Source organism: Haliotis cracherodii, unplaced genomic scaffold (genome assembly GCF_022045235.1).
Source record: "Haliotis cracherodii isolate W230 unplaced genomic scaffold, xgHalCrac1.p SCAF_1, whole genome shotgun sequence".
In the NCBI taxonomy this organism is placed as follows: domain Eukaryota; kingdom Metazoa; phylum Mollusca; class Gastropoda; order Lepetellida; family Haliotidae; genus Haliotis; species Haliotis cracherodii.
The window spans coordinates 60,676,575-60,699,376 of record NW_027266264.1 but is presented as its reverse complement, the minus strand read 5'-3'; the positions used below and the strand labels follow the sequence as shown (position 1 = coordinate 60,699,376).

General features: G+C 39.6%; 1 protein-coding gene across 1 annotated transcript; it reads right to left on the bottom strand.

The window, feature by feature from the left end:
- Nucleotides 1–6,380: 6,380 nt before the first annotated feature.
- On the bottom strand, nucleotides 6,381–17,003 carry LOC139466670 (solute carrier family 22 member 6-A-like). Its single transcript, XM_071248277.1, has 11 exons — nucleotides 16,950–17,003; nucleotides 13,046–13,206; nucleotides 12,670–12,842; nucleotides 11,862–12,092; nucleotides 11,318–11,520; nucleotides 10,250–10,528; nucleotides 9,373–9,507; nucleotides 7,734–7,819; nucleotides 7,210–7,327; nucleotides 6,979–7,051; nucleotides 6,381–6,724 (listed from the first exon to the last, which is right to left on the bottom strand). Exons 2-11 carry the CDS (start codon nucleotides 13,194–13,196, stop codon nucleotides 6,569–6,571), a joined length of 1,605 nt encoding a protein of 534 aa, XP_071104378.1. The 5' UTR covers nucleotides 13,197–13,206; nucleotides 16,950–17,003; the 3' UTR covers nucleotides 6,381–6,568.
- Between the last annotated feature and the right edge of the window lie 5,799 nt (nucleotides 17,004–22,802).

Here is a 22,802-nt window from a genome sequence, read left to right as displayed (position 1 = left end):
AGAAAGGTAGAGGGAAATCATACTGGTACGTATCACGGCTGCACATCATGTTCCAGGTGTTGGTGTACATGTAAACGTAGAATGTTTGAATAAATATCGACACCTTGTACGCATGCCTGTTTCAGTTTAAGTGTATATATTCCATGAAACTATTCTTCATTATTTTGACGCGACAAGATAGCTAAATGCTTGCGATCATGTCTTAATCATTACCTGCGGAAACTCTTTTGAAACACACCTTACAAGAGCCTAACTAATAAGGTCGTATGGTCGTATGGTGCATGTATTAAGTTCAAAACTGCCCATGCTTACAGACTGCATTTGAACCACATACACAAACAGGAAGCATATTTTCAAAGTGACTATTCTCAGTTCATGAAAGTAGACAAAAATGAAGCACCGTGAAGACAGCATATGCACATATCTGGCATATCGGGCTCATCATAGTTTAATTGTGGCCTGAAAATAATCGAGTCTGGGACGGACAACCCAGTGATTATGAGAAACCATCCACGCTGTCGGATCACATTGAGAACCCATCACCACAGTCACCGAGCCTGACCATGCGATCCATTAATTTGCCTCTCACGGGCAACAGCTTCAAAAATGCAACTTAGAGATTATGATAATAATCATAATGATATGGCATATGAGATTCTCCAGATTGGCCAATCGTCTCTAGGTGCACTTAACAAACCGCCTGTCAACACAGACCAGGGTAGCTTCATGACGTTTTTATTGTCCATGGGAGTCAAAAGGAAAGACCATCTCAAAATTAATTTCTGCTGCTAACTGCTGTTTGTATTTGACTCATGATATTTTCATTGGCATGTTGATGACTATTGTCGGCAGTGCATATTTAATGTTTTTGTAAAACGTTTTAACCATAAATATATTCATCTCTGCATGTGAATTGACATGAATAACACAGATAATAAAATAACTTGAAATAGAAATATACATAGACAAGTATTACTGAATACATTATTTAGCATGAATACGGTTATTCTAAACCTTTTAAACACTATGACGATATATCTACGGCAGAATATAACAACTTTGATAATATCAACATTTCAGAAAATAAATAAGCTAAATGATATTTATATATTCTGAGATAATATTAATATCTTGGCAGAAATACGGTATTTTTTAGAACAGTAATTAAAGCCGCCCGTTTGAATACTCGTTTGTGAGCATTGCTCTGCGCATGAGTAAATGAATGTGAATAACAGACTAGTTTTTGACATTGTTACCACTGATCATTTTCGAGAAAATGCCGCGCAAATAGTACCATCCCATTTGTACAGAGAATAACACATTCCCCAGAGGGGGGTATTTTAAATGGATAATTTACCCCATGATACAGATCACAAAGCTAAAATATAACTGTATACGTTCTAATACATTATCTGGGGATATCCTTCGCTATAGGCAATCTCTATCTCAAACTTAAACATAACGTCTTTAGAATATCGACCTTCAAACAAGGTATAAAACCCTATTCTTAATCTAACAATTATACTTTCTATTGATCCGCAGAATATGTAAGTTCTAATAAATGATCAAGCACTGCCCCCAACAAAAGGGAAAATATTTGAAAATTTAACATAAATCTTTTAGAATATACTGCAAGTAGCATAAGTTAACAGTAAAAAGTGAAAAAGCTTCCTACCTTGAGGACAGTGAAAGTTGCCGAGGTTTCAGGTCTCAGTCAGTGGAGGCAGAGTGAAGTACACATGAACACAACGTAGATAACGTCGGCAGCCGTATATATGGTTTGATTATGTTACAAAACATAAAAATCACAATTTTAGATAGTGTCGGAAGTATATCGGCTGTTTACATGGATGATTGTTTACCTCTGACGACTGGCTCACAGTCGGGACTGACTACGTGACGTGAAGTCGTCACATCAATCGCTGTCTCCGCGAGAGAGTGACCATCTATGTCTTGTCAGGCTAGGTAGACTTGCACAAGCGATCTCAAGCTCAGAGTTTGGAGTCAGACGCATATGTGGAATGTAAACATATGTGGGGGTCAGTTAGCGCATTACTTTGAATTTACTTTAAGAATATTCGTATTATTATACAGATATAACTACATTTTCAAACTGAAGGTTTAAAGTCTTTGAATGTCATTTTACAAGTGATGCATATGAGGAGGAGACTTCACGGATGTCAACTTTTTATTATGAGGAACACAACGTTTCGGAATTTATACTAAAGTACTCATGGAAATGAAAACAAAACCTGTTTTGCTGGATTTAATAGTCGACACAAAGCATTACGTAGATGTAAAAACGAAATAACAAAACAACCGGAAAAGTAATAGTCTGGATTTGCTAGTTTTATCTCAGTGCTCCATACAAAATGTACTTTACAGGAGGTAATTTGTAGGCACTTTCAACATTTAAAAATAAAACTAAGTCCAAATTGACATGGCAGAAACAGGCTATAGGCATAATGCAAATTAGCCTGGCAAAAAGTTATCAAAACAACAATAAAAATAACAGCTATGTTTATGTACATAATAATGACATGTAAGTTGTTGTTTGAGAAGGGAATATGTTACTTTTACGTTCTGATATTTTGACGATGATTCACCATCCCACAATGCCACTCACAAATCACTAACCACTGACAAATCACATGCACATGGGTTTCAAGCACCTGTTTTCACCTGTCGTCAAGGTGTCATAGGTCATGGGCATTCACCTTGATCTACCAGCACCTGGTTATGCTCAGTTTCACAATAGTCTGTTTTGTTCATATTTTTACACACGTTTACCTGTAAAAAGACATATAAACGTTTGATGCGCTGTATTCGTGCCAAAGCCCAACTAGTACTAATTGAGTTGTTTCAATATCTATATATTTTGTATATCAACTGCATTTATTTAAAATCTGAGATCGAAAAAACAGGTTTTTTTCATTTCCGTGAGTACTCTTTCATCAGGTGAATGTATCCATATATTCTCTTCATTAGAAAGTTTCAAGTTGAACTGCATGCACCGCGCTGTTGCTTGATTTCACGTATACATTTCCGTGAAAGTAAATTTAATAACAAATAAATTTATCAATTGGTTAACGTCATGAAAGTGTCCGGAAACGCGTCGAATTAAGTAAGTGAATGTTAAGAGGACGGGATCACATGTATCCTGCTTCACAGAAAACAATGGAGGGTATTCTCAACACATGGTTTGACACATTTGTTATAAACGGATCGGATAAACAAGCCAGTGCTGGCTTCTGTTACTGTCTCTCCGAAGATCTGAATTTCAAGGTTATCATACTCATCGCATATATTACCTACTAAAATAAACACATCTACAACGCGTGAGTGTTGGCTCATCGGATATATACTACGAGAATTTATCAAGCCTCACATTTACGGGGAAACGATGTTTGTGGTCCGTCTTGTATAAATGTTACACATGTTACGCCGTGATATTTCTGGAACATTGCTCACTCACTCGCTCGCTCACTCACTCACTCACTCACTCACTCACTCACTCACTCACTCACTCACTCACTCACTCACTCACTCACATTGCACTGGTCCTGACGCACATGATGCCCAAGGCTTGTATTGTATTTCTGGGTGCGGTGGCATGCCTTTTTCTTGTATCTATCGGGGCGGTCGGGTAGCCTATTGGTTAAAGCGTTCGCTCCCCACGCCGAAGACCCGGGTTCGATTCCCGACATGGGTACAATGTGTGAAGCCCATTTCTGGTGTCCCCCGCCGTGATATTGCTGGAATATTGCTAAAAGCGGCGTAAAACCATTCTCACTCACTCACTCACTCTTGTATCTGTCACACACAGTGCAGCGAGATTTGCTGCGGTCAAACCAAACCATATTACCAGTATTTTTAGATCACATATCCCTTCGATATTCACAGTAATTACCTCTATCGCAACAGTAAATGAAAGTAAATCTTAACATCCTATTGCTGTGTAATATCTTTATTTATCTAAGCTGAAACAGAGATCGCCCAGATGCTGGGAGCCTTGCACGACAAGATATGCACTACTATTCAGAGACACTAAACTCACATCTGGTCTTCTTCCTACAGGTACGTATGACGTAACACATGCTTAAATGAAGAGAATGAGAAGAGGCAGCCTGTGAAAATCAATGAAAGTCGTCCTCGTTTATGTTCAGTTTCCAACAAGGAGTGAAAACACATTAGTGTTTAACACTGACACTACGGCGAATGATACCTCCGAACAAAATTGAAAAAGTAATGCCGTGATAATGCAAAACAAATTCTTACAAGTGTACCACCAGTGATGTCTTTTAAATGGTTTCCCCATTCGCTTGGTGGGCATGAACAGTTCACATCCAGTCTCCTTTCCATGGTCAGCGTTTCACGTTACCCCAGCTAGTCGTTGCGTCATTAAGGTCAGCCAGATGAGCGTCTTTTGACGCACTGGGTTATTATCACATAAACTTCGGAATCACAATAGTGAAAAGAGAACCGTCTCGCTTTTAGTGATGATACTTCTATTACTTAACATTGGAATGCTAACTACAGGACGAGGTCCACAGATGGGCGATGGACTGAACATAGGAAAACTTGAATTCCTACAAATGCAGGTACTTTATGTACAAAGTATCTAGACTCTCAACAGTAAAAAAGGTACATGGCCTGAACTTAGTAATACCGTGAAAACTTGTTATTCACGGATGACTAAAAATGTTCCCAGAATGAGTTGTAGACATGTGGTATTATTACCACGTGAAATGTCAGGAACTAAACGCATTTGCTTAAAATTATTTTTGCAGTCTTGCAAATGTTCAGTTCTGTCTAAACATTTGAGTTTTCAACTTAGTAAACCACTGTCCAACAAGGTAAGTCTTCATTCCTTGATCAGTGAAGGGGCGGTCGGGTAGCCTGGTGGTTAAAGCGTTCTCTCGTCACGCCGAAGACCCGGGTTCGATTCCCGACATGGGTACAATGTGTGAAGCCCATTTCTGGTGTCCCCCGCCGTGATATTGCTGGAATATTGCTAAAAGCGGCGTAAAACCATACTCACTCACTCACTTGATCAATGAGCCATATGTTTCTAAACTGGTTTACCCACATGAACTAGCAATAAAAGAGACAAATTAATCTGCCTCATATTTTTCATATTTATATCTTTGCATGACGTGGGGCACGGGTGGCCCAGTCGCCAAAGTACGCCAGAAACTTATGATTGTGGGTTCGAATCTAGGTTCTCCCCAATCATGTTTCTAGGTTTGTCAGCACCATAACCGTGCTCGTGGGTGTCACCGAAGTGGTAAACGTCTGAGACCTGCATCACTTCGGGATTTCCTCCCACAGTAAGCTGACACGCCGTGATATTACTGGAATACTGTTAAAAGCGGCGTTAAACCCAACTCACTCGCTCACTCACTCACTCCAGCCCTGCTACATTTTGCCATCGATATGCTATTACCGCAAATTTTCCACTCAGATTCTTCACACTAAGAACAATCTCCATCAGTAAAAGATTAGCCAATCAACGGTAAGTTACTTGGTCAAAGATTCAGGAGGAGGAGATATTTTGAGGGTTTTCGAAAATATTTTGAATAATTACTATACAAAGAGACATTTGTATCCAGACGTATAGGTGGATTGTCTATTTGTGACCCAGGTTAGAATTGATCTTCAGCAACCAAATGGGACGAACAAGATCGGGACATCGGTGACTTGTTTGTACAACTCTCCAAGGCCCTTCTCACTGGGTAGACCTGTAATAATCTTTTGTGTGTGAAGGGTCTGAACGTGATGATTTGGGTATTGCTCATCTTACAATATGACAATCCAAACATCTTTTTCGCATCTTATATCACACACGAAAAACAAACAGTAGCATATCTAGCACACTGGGTCAATGGTATTTTCTCTGTAAACCGCCATAAGAAAGAGAGGGGTTTGCAAAACTGTGGACTAAAATGAGTTCACCTTTTCTCTAGTGACTTGGGGTTGAGTAACCGCGGAACAAGCCCGTCTCATGGTGGGAAGTGACAGTGACAAAGCCAAATGACAAATGACCAACTGATGGGCCATATATAATTGTCACCACTATTTTGCCTTTTACGTTTCGGCGACTAATCGGGTGCCACTCGAGGTGCAGTAAGGTTACCTGTTCACGAAAACCTCGTATCATTTCTGTTTGATAGTGATTCATAAACATGTCGTGATATAGTCGGAATGGTCAGATTTTGTCGCTCCAAACCATTTGAATTTATTATTTATTGTGGCTAACGCAAATCTGCTTTCCACTTGTTACAATTCCCACTATTTACCAGTCTGACGTTAGTCAGTGTCCCTTGCGTTACCAATATGACGTTAAGACATATAACACATGTACATGTATGATGGTTTAGGTATCTTTATTCGACTGTCTTTACACACATTTCAGAATATGGATATGGACAGAAATAATTGCATTACATGGCAACTCTGAAGAGCATTCATGTATACAAACTTCAGAAGAGGATAAGAAATGTCCGCACCTGGGCTGTATCTGGGGATATAATCCAAACGTGTACATCTTTGTTTTATTGAAGTAACGTTAAGCTTTTGCAGGCGCTTTACCCCATGCCTTGACGTCCTCTATTGTCTGGGGAAGTTCTCGTCCCTCTGCTTCAGGAAGCATATAATTGAGCGCGGCTGTTACCAAACAGGCTATCCCGAAAATAGTTCCAGGAGCCCAGGGTGCAATTTCTGCCTGGAATAAAACAGAGGAGGGTTCAGTTGTAGGTTTAATGCATGATGACATCACACTGTTCTATCACTAGGATAGTGTTTTTGCCATATTGCGAAGAGCAGTTTCTTTGAAGGATTCATATATACACATCTGTATTTTGTTTTTGTTTGTTTGTTGTTTAACGCCACTCTCGGCAATATTCCAGGTATGTGGCGGTTGTATTTTGTTAGAAACATTGGAAGTAACAGAGTGTAAGTAATTATACAATAACTCACAAGAATGGATATAAAAGGCGCGATCATCCCTCCAACCCTCGCAGCTGTGGAACCAGATCCCATACCGGCCGATCTGCCAACCAAAGTGATAATAGATGTCAATGTGTTGCAGTAAATATTGTAAAGCTACACGACACGACAATATCAACGTACAACCATGTATGAGGGTATGTAATGGAGGATATCTAAAACATTTACATTAATTTTATTGTTTCCTGATGTGTAAATTACCTGAGATTTGTCGGATAGATCTCGGGCGCATACACAAACATAGCATTGAAACAGGCACTGTTACCAATTTTCCCCACGAAGGCCAAGACTGTAGCTGTTACTGATGCTGCTTGTCCAACTGAAAGTCAAAAGTCTAAATAGTTGTATTTGAAATATTAAAATGTTACTTACTTGAACGTACCCTTGTACATACATACAAAGCGATGAAACCTTTTCCATAGCCATACGATTCAGACTATATCTAAAGCAAGTGTTTAACACAACATCGTCCTATACCAACACACAGATCGAAATGTTAAGTATCACTATTCATGATCTTTACTCAGGGAAATCACCTTGTCATACTGATCTCTTCTTCATACACAAGGCGTTTGGCAACTTACGAGTTGTTCGTGGTGCTCCGTGAGATAATAGTAGTGTGGACAAATATTAGCGATTATTAGTCAATTCCTTTGCATCATAATTTATTGAAAGTCAAAATATATGCACCCCCAGTACTGTCAGTGATTCGTCAACAAACTCACCCGCTAATGCCCGGACCGTTGTGGCCAAAAGAAGACACACACCGGCAAGTACGTGGAAAGACATGAAAAAAACTCTCCTTCCCCACCTATAAAGTAACAACAGTGGAAATGTCTTGTCTAAAACTTGAAATTTAGTCGGGTGTTACAAAAAATACTAACGTAAATATTAAGACTGAATGCGTACTGGATCAATATTATTTATGTTTTAATCAAAACATTACTGTTGGGACAGCTGAATGTCAATCCTCGACTCTCCAGTATATCATGTCTTACATATTCTCAGAGTCTTAATATATACTCTGGACCTATTAGCAACATTAATTTCGTAAGTTCCTTCACTGTCGTACGAACGACCCCAAAATATATCTAATCAATAATGGAACAGAAGTCCATTCAGTAGCCAATCAAATGCCAAGGAGTCACTTGCAGTATATGAATCGTGAAGTTTCGGGATAGAATAGGTCTTCAACAACGAATGCCATTCGTAAGAGGCGACTAAAGGGGTCAGGCTCGCTGACTTGGTTGATGCATGTCATCCTATCCCAATTTCGTGGATCGATGCTCATGATGTCAATCACTGGATTGTCTGCTCCAGACCCGATTATTTACAGACCGTCGTCATATAGTTGGAATTTTGCTGAGTGCGGCGTTATACAACAACCAAACACGCAGTATATTTATTTTATGTTACAATGATTTCCCAATTGAGACGAATACTAGTGATGATGTTACTTGTTTCTATCGTACAAGGAAACGTTACGATGTCCTTTAAGTGGATACACAAAATACCGACGAATTGGTCATTGATATGAATGATAGTAGAAAAGAGATATTATACACTGGATAATCGAAGATGATGTATGATTAACACATTGAAAATCATCACGTCTTTTGTGAACACTACCGTCATGATATGAAAGCTATGACCAAGCTGATAGGACATGTATCATAGCGCCAAATAACACAATTATTTTGACTTTTGATAATGAAACAGATAACAAGTAATCTACGGGATATTCCTTCAGAAAACGAAACAAATATTTGAAATGTAAAAAAATAAATAAAAATATGTTTTTTTCACAAGAATTCGATCTCACTATTCAACCAGGGCAGTTTGGCACTACAGTATATGTTGAGGATGCTTTCGGTGTCAACGGTGTCTACTGACAAATCAGTACCTTCACACGTGAAACATTGTTTTGATTGTACCCGACGAAAATAGATCATTGCTCGTGATACCTGGCAGCCTTTGAAAGGCAGGATTATTGCTGGATGTGGTGTGGGTTCTACCGGTGGAGCAGGCCATGCTTATCCTTTTCCCCAACCACCTGGTGTCATCACTGATAGAGATGTCGCTCTCATATTGTTTCAAACGGTGACTGAGTTGGGTCAACGAGTGATGTTGTACAAATTTAGCTTGATGTGCACGATTATGGTTACAGCTGTAACGTAATACCTTTATCGTAAAGCATAAGCATTTAGCATAAGATGATAGAATTGTGGCTTACTGCCGTGTATGATGAGGACCTGTTGGAAGTTCATTTACTATAAAAAAAAGGTTTAAACCTGATGTGTCAACTTGTTCTGTAACAACATTATTAAATTAAATATCGAATATGATACACAGAACATAACAGACCTCCTTCCGACAAACCAGAAAAGTGGACCTGATGGCACTCCAGCCAGAGAGTTGAGGAAGAAGTTCAGGTATTGATCATCATGCAGGGAGGAGGATGTCAGGTAGAGGCTGAAGTACGTCAAGCTGTCAACTAGCCTGCAACATTGTCACACTGTAACTACATAAACTGTCATACTATTTGTGTGTTTGTTGTTTAGCGCCGCTCTCAGCAATACCCTATGTTGCGGCAGGCTGTTAATAATCGAGTTTGGCCCAGACACTCCAGCATCGATCTACCAATTGGGAATCGACGACATGCATCAACCAAAACAGCAAGTGGACCACCCGATCCCGTTAGTCGCCTCTTGCGACAAGCATCGGTTGCTGAATATCATAACAGTTTGATGCATGTCATCGTGTCCCCATTACGTAGATCGATGCTAATAATGTCACTCACTGGATTGTCTGGTCCAGACTCGATTATTCATATGGGTGGAATATTGCTCAGTGTGGCGTTAAACAATAACCAAACAGCAAACCTGTACATATTATGCAACGACTACAACACTCGGGGTTGCAGGTCATCAGCGAAACACCAGGATGCCATTGATACATAGATTATGCAATTCCTTAGTGACTTTATGTACCTATGTCTCAGTATGCACATTTAAGAAGGGTAACTGTCACCGTACCATATCGTCATAACTTAAATTTGATTCTTGCTTATCAACGTTTTTGTGCTACTATAGTAGTATATATATAATATATGATATATAAAATATTTCCTCTTTTAGTGAACGAATGAATAGCTAGCTACCAACTGACTGACTGTTTATGAAATAGGAACCCTAACAACACCTATTCCTGCAGCGTAAATCCCAACATTCAGTTCACTCACCAAGAGAACCACACGACAGCACATATCTTCAACATAAACTTGGTCCGCACCAAGTCAAGGCAGCTGTATTTTACTACTTCGGGCTGTTTCTCTGGTGGCGTTTCCACGTATTTACTCTTTGTGCTGCTCAGCTCAACGGGTGTTTGCGTAATGTCTAGACCTGGAAGTTGAACGTCAGTCACGTCGAGGTTGTTCGTCTTCGCCACTCTTTTGAACAACGCCATTGCTCTTTTCGCCTTTTTGTTCGTGATCAACCATCTCAGGGACTCCGCCATAAAGCTATGGAAATAGAAACATCGTTTCTCTCTTGTCTCACATATGGAATTCATATAAGAAAAGTCTGCATCTCCTTGACGCTGCGCGCTGACTTCCGAAATATCTTGATTTATACAATATTTGCGTGTGGTACTGATTGATGTTGTGAAATTGCTATAAATCATGATGTGATGTTTACATATTCTATATTTTTAATTTATTGTACAATTTGCTCATTTGGGACAGTCTGGATTACAAACATGTTGAAGTCTAATTTCTGCGTACATATGTAGACATATGGGAAGACATATACTTCAACATTGGATGAAACAAATTTATGTTGTATTATCAAATATAACGATATGTTTTGATAATATTTCAGCACAAGTTGAATTTTATCAGTGATTGTCAATGTAATTTATATTTAGAGACACGAGTAGGAGTGGAAGTGTTTTGGTCATCGATGGCAGACTATCGGATGATGACACGACATAAAAAACTTGACGCACATTACCAATCATTTTGGGTATATATCAATATAATCCGCGTGGTACAGAATGGTGTGATATCCCCGTTAACAATCAAACAACCTAAACTGTGAATACAAAGCTATGCTTGTTTCTACATCAATTTCTGAAGTATTTCAGTTATACCATCGCAGAGTTATGAGGGAGAAACAACCAATGCTAATGATCAGTTCCTAGCAAAGTGATGCACCTATAAGTCAATGTTAGAAAACATTTTTGAGTAATCCACTTTCATGCTTTCCTTTTTCCTTTCCAGAAATAAGGATACGAAATAATCTGAACTCACAAGATTTGAAGAAAGACACTGATGGAAACAGACACGAAACAGAGTTGCAGAGTTCTCCAGTCCATATCACGTAACAAGTAGGCCGTCCCTGTTAGGAGTATCGTGCTGAAATTCCACGATAAGGTATAGAATGTGGATATTTCAATACGTTTGCTTCTTGGAAACGTCTCCATGATCATGGTGTATGTACACACAACAATGCCCTGGAACAACGTAAAATAGGATATTAGTCATACCAGCAAAACAATATGTACTGTAAATAACAACATTACATAAAATAATGTTGCCGTATTGTTGTATATCACATATATGCCATGAATAAAGGATAGACATAGGCTATATCTAAATAATCATTGGTACACGTCTCAAAAAAAACTTTAAAATGGACGTTTGTAAGATGGAATGTAAATGCCCCTTGTTCAAACGCTCGTATTTCTGTACATGTATACATGACATCAGTTGGTAAACATTACAAACTGAACTTATGAACTTTCACTGCTAATGCAACTTTAACATGGAAAAATATAATCCAGTGAAGGTTTACCTGTTGAAAAATGCCATTCACCAATCGCAGAGCAGAAAAGGCTGCGATATTCGGAGAGAAGGCTAAAGCAAGACCGGCGCCGGCGGTCAATATGTGTGACAATAGCAGAAACGGTTTCCTCCCGAATTTGTCGGACATCCCCGAGACAGTTGCTGCGCCAACCCCCTGCCCTACGATGAAGAGAGACTGGGGGAGGCGGGCGAAGAAGACATTCCCGCACACGAGATCCCACTATAAAAAAACAGAACAGTTTGACTTGAATAACATGTTTGAATGTCTTACCTATGACTTTCGTCTTTGATGCTTGTTTATGATGCCAGTGTTTATGAAATAAGCATTACATTGTATGTGTCAGTTATATGTAATACATTCTATAGAAGACCGCCTTTGTGAAGGAAGGTCCGGGGTTCGATCCCCAGCCGCGTCATACCAAAAGACGTTAAAAGATGTTACTTGTTGTTACCCTGTTTGGTGCTCGGCATTAAGAGACTAAAACAAGGACTGGTCGGCTCGAAGTCAGTATACTGTGTCTGAGTGGGGTATTCATGTTAAACTGCGGCATGATATCTCAGTGTGCTAGCACTATAAATCGGCACCAGTCCGGACTAGTACAAGCAGCCACACACACACACACACACACACACACACACACACACACACACACACACACACACACACACACACACACACACACACACACATACACGTGCATGCACGTCGCTATATAAGTGCAATAATCTTGGACGCGACGTTAAACCCCATTTCACCTCGCCTCACCATTCTATAGAAAGTTGAAAATACGCCTTACCTCCGACACAATGGAATGATCTTTCTGCACATCATATGTCCAGGCACTACAAGTATGTGTTGAGGTGACGTTGGTGGTGGTGTTTTGTACTGACACGTCACAGGTGCCGTAGTTAGTGTTGGTGTTGTTGCCATAAAGTGGAGTCACTTCACACTGTTGTTTCACGGTCTGCGCTGTTGAATAATGCATTGCGATGTAAACCCTGCGTCAATATAACCATTCTCTTATTAGACTGCCGATGTAATTTGTATTTAAAGCGAATGATTTTATTCATGATTGTGTTATATATTTCTAATGAATGTTTTCATTGACTTCAATCGATATCCATTACCAGACATGGAAGCTATGGTCTTGTTATTTGAAGGAACAAACATACCGATGAATACGAAGTTGAGGAGATGGAAACATATTGTTAAATTTCCAATACATAGTAGAACCGCTTGAAACAGCTGATAGCGTCCCAGACTGCCAAGTAGTTCTAGGATACTGTCAATAGTCCGTGGGGGTTCCTGTTTGACGTCGGCCATGTTCAAAACTCTGAAACAAGCATGCCCGAAGTTGGTTACATACATGTATATGAACAGTTTTTTAAAAATAGACCTTTCCTGCTAATTTCGATTTAGACACAATTCTTGTGATGATATGAACATCTTTGAATGAAGGAATTAGAGACGTGCTGCTTACTACGCTGTGGTCAGCATTCGAGTTACTTAACATCATGTCAACTGACTTTGGCAGGAATGCCTAAAATGTTGCAGGTACTATATGTTTGTCACATTAGTGAAACCCAGATATGGATATTGGTTTGTTACCTTTGTGTCACACGAGACCTACATCTAACGTATGCTCCCGTCAGCGCCAGTGTGTGTGTGTGTGTGCGTGTGTGTGTGTGTGTAACTTAAACTATACACACAGCAGAGCTAAGTGCTATAAACCAATTCAAGGAGACCCGTGTATATATCGACCGTGTCGGAAGCTCCTGTACGAAATGAAATAAATACTTTGTTAATGAGAAGCTTATGCTACATATTTGAGGGGTTATTGTATTATTGCACGCAGTCTTTTACAACCTCTTTATAGTCAACTATATTTGCCAACGAATAAGAATACATTTTGTAATGACGTCATAATAATTTCGATGAACATGGATATTTCAAGATTTGAATCATACCACAAACTAGTTACCCTCTGAATATGTGTGACCCGACCACAACCATAATCACGAAATGTATAGACACAGCCCCAGTAACAAAACAAGAAGCAATAAAGGGGTAAGTGAAACGTTGAAGAAGTCTCAAGAATGTCTTTTTGTGTAATCGATCCCTTAAGGTGTATTCAATTATGTGTCATTAAAGTGATGATATGGTTTATATTGAGACCAGAACAAGTATTTAAAGGGCACGTTAAGTGAAAAAAGTGATTGCGATTTTGTTGCGAATATCAGTTTTCCTTGACAAACTAAGCCAATTTCGAAATTCTTAATATTCGTAGAAAGTGAGGAAATAAAACACGCTCCGTGATCGGCTTCCAAAACAAACCTATTTGGGGACGTAGGCCAGAACTTCCGGGGCAGCGGTCACAACTGTTTTCGTTGGGTGATATTTTTGCCACGTTTATCTATCTTGTGATTCTAAGCCGTTACACATGTACTGTTTCTGGTATTTCTGTCAATCCTACAAAAGTATCAACATTGAATACGTTGTTGAATGTGTAATACGACCTTTGATCTTGGAATTCTGGATATTTAAAATAAAAATTAACAATCGGTAACTGACGTTTTATTACTAACATCCTATAAATAATGGTAATAAAACACCAAATGCCCTCGGCCCTATACCACACAATAAATGCTGGAGGCATCTTCAGGGTTGCTACTACTATTTTCAGGACAAATATTATTAGTCATATAATTATATGAATATTTATATGACCTGAATTGACATCGTGAAGATAAAATCTATCAGTAGGGCTCCAAATTTACGCTTACAACTGCAGTTATGGAATAGACATGACATCACGTTGGAATGCTTAGACGTCACTCCGGAATGATATGATGTCATCATGCAATGATTTCTGAACCCGCCTTGTTAGATGACTATAGGGAGAAAAACTGTTCACACTGTACCCGTTTTGCCAAGCGGAATTACAAACAGCAATACTCATCAAAAATACTATTCGGGGTTGTGATGAACGTTCCAGACGATTTCCGGTATCCAATTCAAATTTACAACCAAACCGTTGGTTGGTTGGTTGTTTTACGCTGCACTCTGCAATATTCCAACCATATGACGGCGGTCTGTAAATAATCGAGTCTGGACCAGACAATCCAGTGATTGATATCATGAGCATCGATCCACGCAAATTGGATCGATGCAATGCTTCAACCAAGTCCGCGAACCTGACCACCCGATCCCGTTGGTCGCCTCTTACCGCATAAGCATAGTCGCCTTTTACAGCAAGCATGGGTTGCTGAAGACCTATTCTACGGGTCAAATTCACAACCGATCAGATTGCACGACACATACCCCTACATTTCACAATGGGCATCTGACGCATCGCACATGGCACAAATTATCACCCTCGACCTATAATGTACGCTGATCTCAGACGGTCGTAAGGGGTGTTCTAGGTATGGCAGGTATGACAAAAGTTATGTTAGTCCACGTGTACACACCATGAAAGGTGGAGGGAAGCGCGAGATCCAGTTTTGTGTATTGCGTTAAGTGTGCTCGTACCCTGATATGAAAGTAACATCAGCCTGTTACTCTTGAAAGTTATTAATTATTGTAAATGTGTCATGCTAAACTAGTAGTAATAATAGTCACTATTGTATTCAAGACGTCGTAATGTGGTGCCAGTAATTTGTGTCTCGGCAATTTGAAATATGGTTGAGAAGAACAATAATCTCAATATACTTATAGCTGACATACTCCCCAGAAACATTAGGGAATCATGAAATATATATCTTTTAATCGGTTTTCAGAAGAAGGATCAGCATTCGCATTTGCATTGGTTTAGGAATCAAACCTAACGCCCGAACACACCCTAAACATTCTTCGTGAACAATGCAATTTATCCGTACACATTGGTAAGGAGCCATTGAATCGTCCATGGTCTCTTGTTGTGTTTTCTTTGCGGCCATTTCTACTCCAAACAAACGTCATGCGAACGTCACGCACCGTGACAGATTTTTGGGGTGGGTCTGTAATGACATGAGGCGGTATTGCTATGAACGCCACTGCATATTGTCCATCGAGACAACTAATGAGACACCATGCTGGTCCAAATTTGCCTTTCAAGACGATAACGCTCGTGCGCACTTTGCACGTATCGTAACTGACTACATCAAGCAGTCAAACGTCACCAGAATGCAATGTGTCCAGACCGTCTGGGATGTCGGCAAATATGTACTCCGGTGTCAAAGGCGTCCTGCTACACTAGCCGAACTGGACCAGGCGCTACAAGAGGAGTGAACATAAGAGGAATGGACAAGACTCCCTCAAATAGTCATTGGGAGATGCTATGTCGAATAACCGAACGTAAAATCAATCTTGGGGGCATGACCCATTGTTGATCAAGTCATATCAACGTTCATGTTTACAACACCCCTGTCTTCTTTTACTGTCGAGTTTTTTTTTCACTTTTCATTCTCCGTTACAATCGTGAAGGAATACACTCGTTGGCAAAATAAGTAAAAAGAAACGTTTGGCAGTGTTCCTCTTTATCATTTGGGTGGTTGGGTGGCCTGGTGCCAGTAGAGGACAAAGGTCGAATATCGGTGTGCCCAAGCCGCGATGTGGCTGGCATATTGATAAAAGCGGGGCAAAGATGCTGCTTCATCAGACTAAGTGTACTGAAAACAGGGATGTCATGCTGTGGAAAATGTCGACAACAGTACTTGGCATATTTACTACATCAAATAGTTCACTCTTATGTATTCTGGGTGAGAATATCGGTCCCCACCAGCCTACATGTACTCCTGTCGTTAGAGGCGATAGCCAGGCTATTGGTTGACTTGGTTGAACTTGGTCATCATGTCCCATTTGCGTGCATCGATGTTCATGATGTAAATCACTGGATTGTCAGATTCGATTATTTACTGGCCTCCCTCATATTGCTGGAATATTTCTGAGTGTGGCGTTAAACAACAAACAAGCAAACAAAAATAAACAAACACTAGATAGTTGTACTAAATATGAAATGTCTCAAGGTCAACCTGCGATATTATCATTGATATCAGTTGGAAATGAGTTATATCAAGACATGAAAATATTACATACCACACGGTTGCGGTTGGGGTCGTAGGAACAGTGTCTGGTGTGGTGGCCGTTTCGTAGACCACTGCGTGCATGGCGTGTACCCAAACGTGTCCTGAGAAAACAGGTGTAAATTTCCGCTAGTACGGCAGTCAGAATCTGGGTTAGAAGGTCATTCCCGCCGTAGACACTTGAACATTGATGTACTTAAGTAACATATTACTCACACGATAAAGGTATGTGACAATGTACCAACCATCTGTCATACCAGGGGACATTGTATTCCATGTTGTTATCCAGTATTCAAAAACAGTCAGTAGTCGTTTTGATAATCATCATGAAAAGAAACTGATTGAATCGTTCGTGCAAGCTTCGAAGTTCACACGGCTTTTCAGAGACGGAAATACATGGGCCAAAATGTTATTCAGACTTCATAAATATTCAGACTCATAGTTTTAAATAAACATAAATATCTGGTTTTTCAGCTGTTACTGTAGCCCCAGAATATCACATGGTCGTTCCCTAACGACAAACTAGCACCACCCACAACTGGTAACTTTTAGATATGAAGTTTTATAAGTAGATATTCAGATCTCATATATTCAGCTCTAACCATGTTGTGTACAGTTTAGAGAACGAAAGAAAGTTTGCAATTAGGCAGTAGATGGCACAATATGCTATCAAGAGCAGATTTACTTTTTAGAGATTCTTTAACGAACAGTTGTGGTTTGACACATCATTACAGTTTACAAAATCAGCTACCACTGACTGTTCTACTGGTGTGATTATTTTGTGGAATTGCTTTTTGCAGCGTTTGACAACAAACAGACTTTCTTTTTATGCAAATTGTGTGAGTGGCGGGTGCTATCGGAGGAGTAGGTCAGACGTTCCCTTTTCGCGAACACCTGGTGTCATATATTTTGATTTTCATAATTTCAGGAGGCGGTCGGGTAGCCTAGTGGTTAAAGCGTTCGCTCGTCACGCCGAACATCCGGGTTCGATTCCCGACATGGGTACAACGTGTAAAGCCCATTTCTGGTGTCCCCCGCCGTGATATTGCTGGAATATTGCTAAAAGCGGCGTAAAACCATACTCGCTCACTCACTCACTCACTCATAATTTCAGCAGATAATCGAGATAGTGAATGTGTTACGTGTGTCACTAGTCGCTTCGGATTTGTGCTCATATATATTTCGTAAATTCTGAGTATGTTTGTTTTTAAATGGCGACTAACGGGATCGGATGGCAAGGCCCGCTGACTTGGATCATTCATGTCATCGTAGCTAATTCTGTGGATCTATGCTCATGATGTCAATCACTTGATTGTTGGGTTCAGATTTGATTATTTCCGACCGTCGTCATAGAGCTGGAGTATTGTTGAGTGCGTTAAACAAAAAACAAACAAAAACAATGTTGGTTTTAATATGTAGCACGTCTTGATGGTAATATTTGAGTAAGGATAAGATTTTATGGATGAACAACTTTATTACAATTAAGAGCGAAGTTTCGGTGTAGGTTCTAACACCGTTATCAAACAAGTGATATACAGGATGTGGTTGACAAGTATCTATACAGAGAAGAATTGTTTATACAGTAGAGTGGATATCAGATGTAGTTATACTGGATTGAAGAAGCCATCAACTCATCAAAGATCCCAATCAGTCATACTCCTGTTGTTTATATTACCTGTTTCACTCTTTTGTTTATGTTACTGACTTCGCCGGTAATGTCTTTACTACCCTTTTGTGTACACGACAGGCTTCTCCACTCCATCTGATAGTTGTTCATCCATAAAATCTTATCCTTTGTACTCAAACTTCTTAATGCCTAAGAAATGGGGCGGTGGGATAGCCTTGTGGTTAAAGCGTTCTCTCGTCACGCAGAAGACCCGGGTTCGATTCCCGACATGGGTATAATGTGTGAAGCCCATTGTTGGTGTCCCCCGCCGTGATATTGCCAAAAGCGGCGAAGAAAAGCTATCAAAGAAGGTAACAGTTGAAGTGTTACTGGGGATATCTTTCTTTTCTATTACAGGAGGCGCATCAGTAGCAGTGTTGGTTGGCGAATTCTATCTGGTTTCAGGCATGTACAGTAGGGAGAAACACTTCACCTAATTTTCCTGTTCAAATACTGCTCAGAGCACCTAATCATCAAGGTACCTAGATTACCTATGGCAGTGATCACCGGACCATAACTACTCTCTTGGACATGCCTGTCAATTAGACAGCGGTGATACATATCATCTGACTGACCATTTAACAACACCGCTGTACTCCAAGTATAGACATGGTACAATGTATAGCTATTGAGGAGGGATATGTTTTAGGAGATAGTAATACAAACGAATAGTATACTTACAATGTCTTATATATTTCACCCTCGTGGCGGCAGACAAGCTTACAACGATGGATGGAAGTACAAAGTCAGTGGAAAGAACGAAGAAACATACAATAATGTTCGATAGACTTCAAATATCCACCGATGCTACTTTCACTATCCCAAATCCCTCCATAATAAGATTAAATATCTCGGAATGATATGTCTCATCTACTTTGTGATTGACAATATAAGATGTCTTAATATTCTGATGATGTCTGTCAAAATATAGAAATAAACCGTATTTCTGAACTTATAAAACTGACTGAATCATTGGATGAGATTGTCGTGTAGAAGGGAGATATATTAAATGGCCAAATATCTATAAATATAAACGCCTGCTAATTTTTCACAGCTTAAACGAATTGAGGACCCCAACATAATTAGACTTAGTTTGTATAATGACCACACTTTGTATGAACTTGTTTAACTGTCATCTAGATCATATTTGTAATATTAATTGTTACATTTCATGCTTTTGTACCATCGCTGGTATCAATATCTTCCCAGTTTTTGAACCCCCAGGTAACCCCTTAAGAATTCAGGAGTGGGCTTTCCCATGCCCACATCTCATAATCTGATAAACCAAGTCTAGCATAGCGAATCTAGATCACCTACTTAGTTGTTCCCCTCTTATGGGACAGGTGAGTGGATGGACGCCTACAGTAGGATAGCCTACAGACTGTTTGTTTAAACAGACAATACCCGTTTGTTAGAATGTTGAAACTAATACGGTTAAAGCTCATAGCGTATCCAGACATGCATTCCCTGGTCCATGATGGCTCAGTTATGACAGACAGGCAGCTTTCGTAATGTACTTTATTCAGTGATTTAGGGTTAATGTGGAGTGATGGGGTAGCCCAGTGCTTAAGCATTTGATCGTTCCTTCTACAATCCGGATAGGTTTGTTACATGGGTACAGTGTGTAAACCCCATTCCTACTGTCCTGGTATTGCTAATATTGCTGGAATGGTTGCTAAAAGCTGAGTAAATCTATACTCACTCGCCAGTATGTATGCCTTTTTAAATATCGGCATGTACAGTTGGTACAAGACTAATCCGACATTGCTCGTGACCGGAGGGAAAGTGTTGGAAACGATAGGGTTTCATGTTGGACAAACAATTCCTAACATTTCATTTGGTACATTGTCGTCCAATGTATCTCACATACATTCTGGGGGCGATCGGGTAGTGTAGTGGTTAAAGCGTTCGCTTGTCATGCCGAAGACCCGGGTTTGATTCCCGACATGGGTACAATGTGTGAAGCCCATTTCTGGTGTCCCCCGCCGTGATATTGCTGGAATGTTGCTAAAAGCGGCGTAAAACCATACTCACTCACATACATTCTGTAGCTAGGATAAAAATCACATTTGCTTTCAAACGACTTTTGGGCTTGATCTTTTCTTCAAGATTCAGGTCACGTCTGGCGTGCTTTTGGCGGATATTTTGTTTTCCAGGAAATGCTATTTATTGTAAAATGAACTGACATGATTCACTCTTCATTGTTCTAACTGAAATTAACTTTTATTTACACTCAGGTCGCTGTCAGTATATACATGTTCATATAAAATAAATATCATATTATTTATACAAAACATCTTTGCCGAGCATGCATGCATATGCAGATTCACATCGGTAACAGTATTTGTGCAACCCAATAAGGTGAGTGGTGCTTGACAGGTTTAAACAATGACCTGACAATTTTACAAAACTGTTTCCAAAAGTCAAATTTTGCTTAATGTCCAGCAATATTCCTGCACCTCAGATCTTTAGTGTTTACCTTTTACAACTGTTTAAGTACATTTGAGCATGCTCCCTTAATCAACATTTAAAAGAGCGTCATACGATTCTTGCTCAGAAGTTCTAGTCCTCAGTAAAGCTTTCAAAATGTTTTATGGTAGACATATGGAGAGCATTTCCAAATTTGACCCAGCAGTGACATAGGTAATGGCCGAGGCATATCACTATTTGATTTATACCATATGTTCCCGTGTTTTCTTTTCAGGTTAACAAATGACTTGCCTTTGTATGTGTTTGTGATGTGTGTCATTGGTGGGCCAAGATGCGCTCACCGTTTCACAAACACCTTGTATTATTAATGTTTGATAGCGATACATAAACACATGCTAATGATATAGTCGGAATTGTTCTATCGACTCTGCTTTTAGTAAAGATGTTTTTATGAATATGCAAAGGTTTTTGGTGCTATCATTTATTCGCAATGTTCATAACTGTACATTTTTTAAAAGAACATGAATTTTATGTATATTAGGATCAATTGATGTATTAAAATGTGTCTAAAAACTGTATTCTAATACAGTAGGTTAATGCCATTTAAGCTTTTAGATGAGTAGGGGTTTCAAAATTTTATGAAAGTCAGATAAGTTCGTCAAAGTTTCGTTGGATATATGTAATCCATTTATGTTGACACTTATTAAATACGTTGTTATTATGATGTTGATGTTGAATTACATAAAGGGGATTTGCCCCTGGGACCAGTATTCAGTTGTGTCACGGGTCCCGTACTGTACACAGTACAACCTATGTTTGTTCACAACTTAATATTCTTTTTTATATCTGCTGTACCCTTGAGTGAGACGTAAGGACACGAAAAGGACATGCCTGGTAACAAAGGAGGAGGACTTATCATCCTTGTGCACGACAAGGCAACCTTGAAACCCAAAATATCTACAAAAATATTTTTAAAAATGTAGGAAACTTTGAAACCCAAGTATATAGAATCGTTTAAACTGGCAAATCGCAATGAATTACGCACAGCTGACGTATACCACACGCTTCCTCATGAAGCAAACACAGAAGAGCTAACGCAAATAGCCCAAAATGGAAAATAGGCAAAATGGAATAATCCTTGATGACGTTAATGCTGTCTTATTGGAAGACAGGAACGATTCGTGAAAATGTGGCAAAATCGTCGAAAAATGGGACGACAATCTAGTAACTCTAAACAACGGTAGTTCCACACGTTATGACAATGTCCACAACGCATTGAGTTCAACTGACCTCACAACTGTAAGAATCTCGCCTCACATGGCCAATGGCAAGTCCATGACGACACTGGGGGAGGTGACCACCTTCCCAAACTCTCCTACATAGGTAGCCCACCACAATTAGAGGAATAGACCAATCTTCAAAGGCTGATTGGTCCACATTAAGGTAGGATGGTACATCATTGAAATCCTCAGACATTGCTTCGGATAAAATTCTGATCTTTACAGCCAAACTCTTAAAGCAATTATTGCCGCAGTTGAAAAATCAATTCCAAGAAAGCGCACAAAACTTGCAAAACTCCGGTACCATGGTGGAACATGGAAGTAGCAAAAGCTAGGAGAGTGAGAAAGAGAGAACTTAATAGGTCAAAAAGGGATAAATCAGCCTTCGCCCAAGTCCGAGCCGCCAGGCTTTAAATAAGACAGCTCTGCACTCTCTAATTGAGTGAATAGCCTAGGTCTGGCTAGATAGGGAGAAAAGACACTGTACACA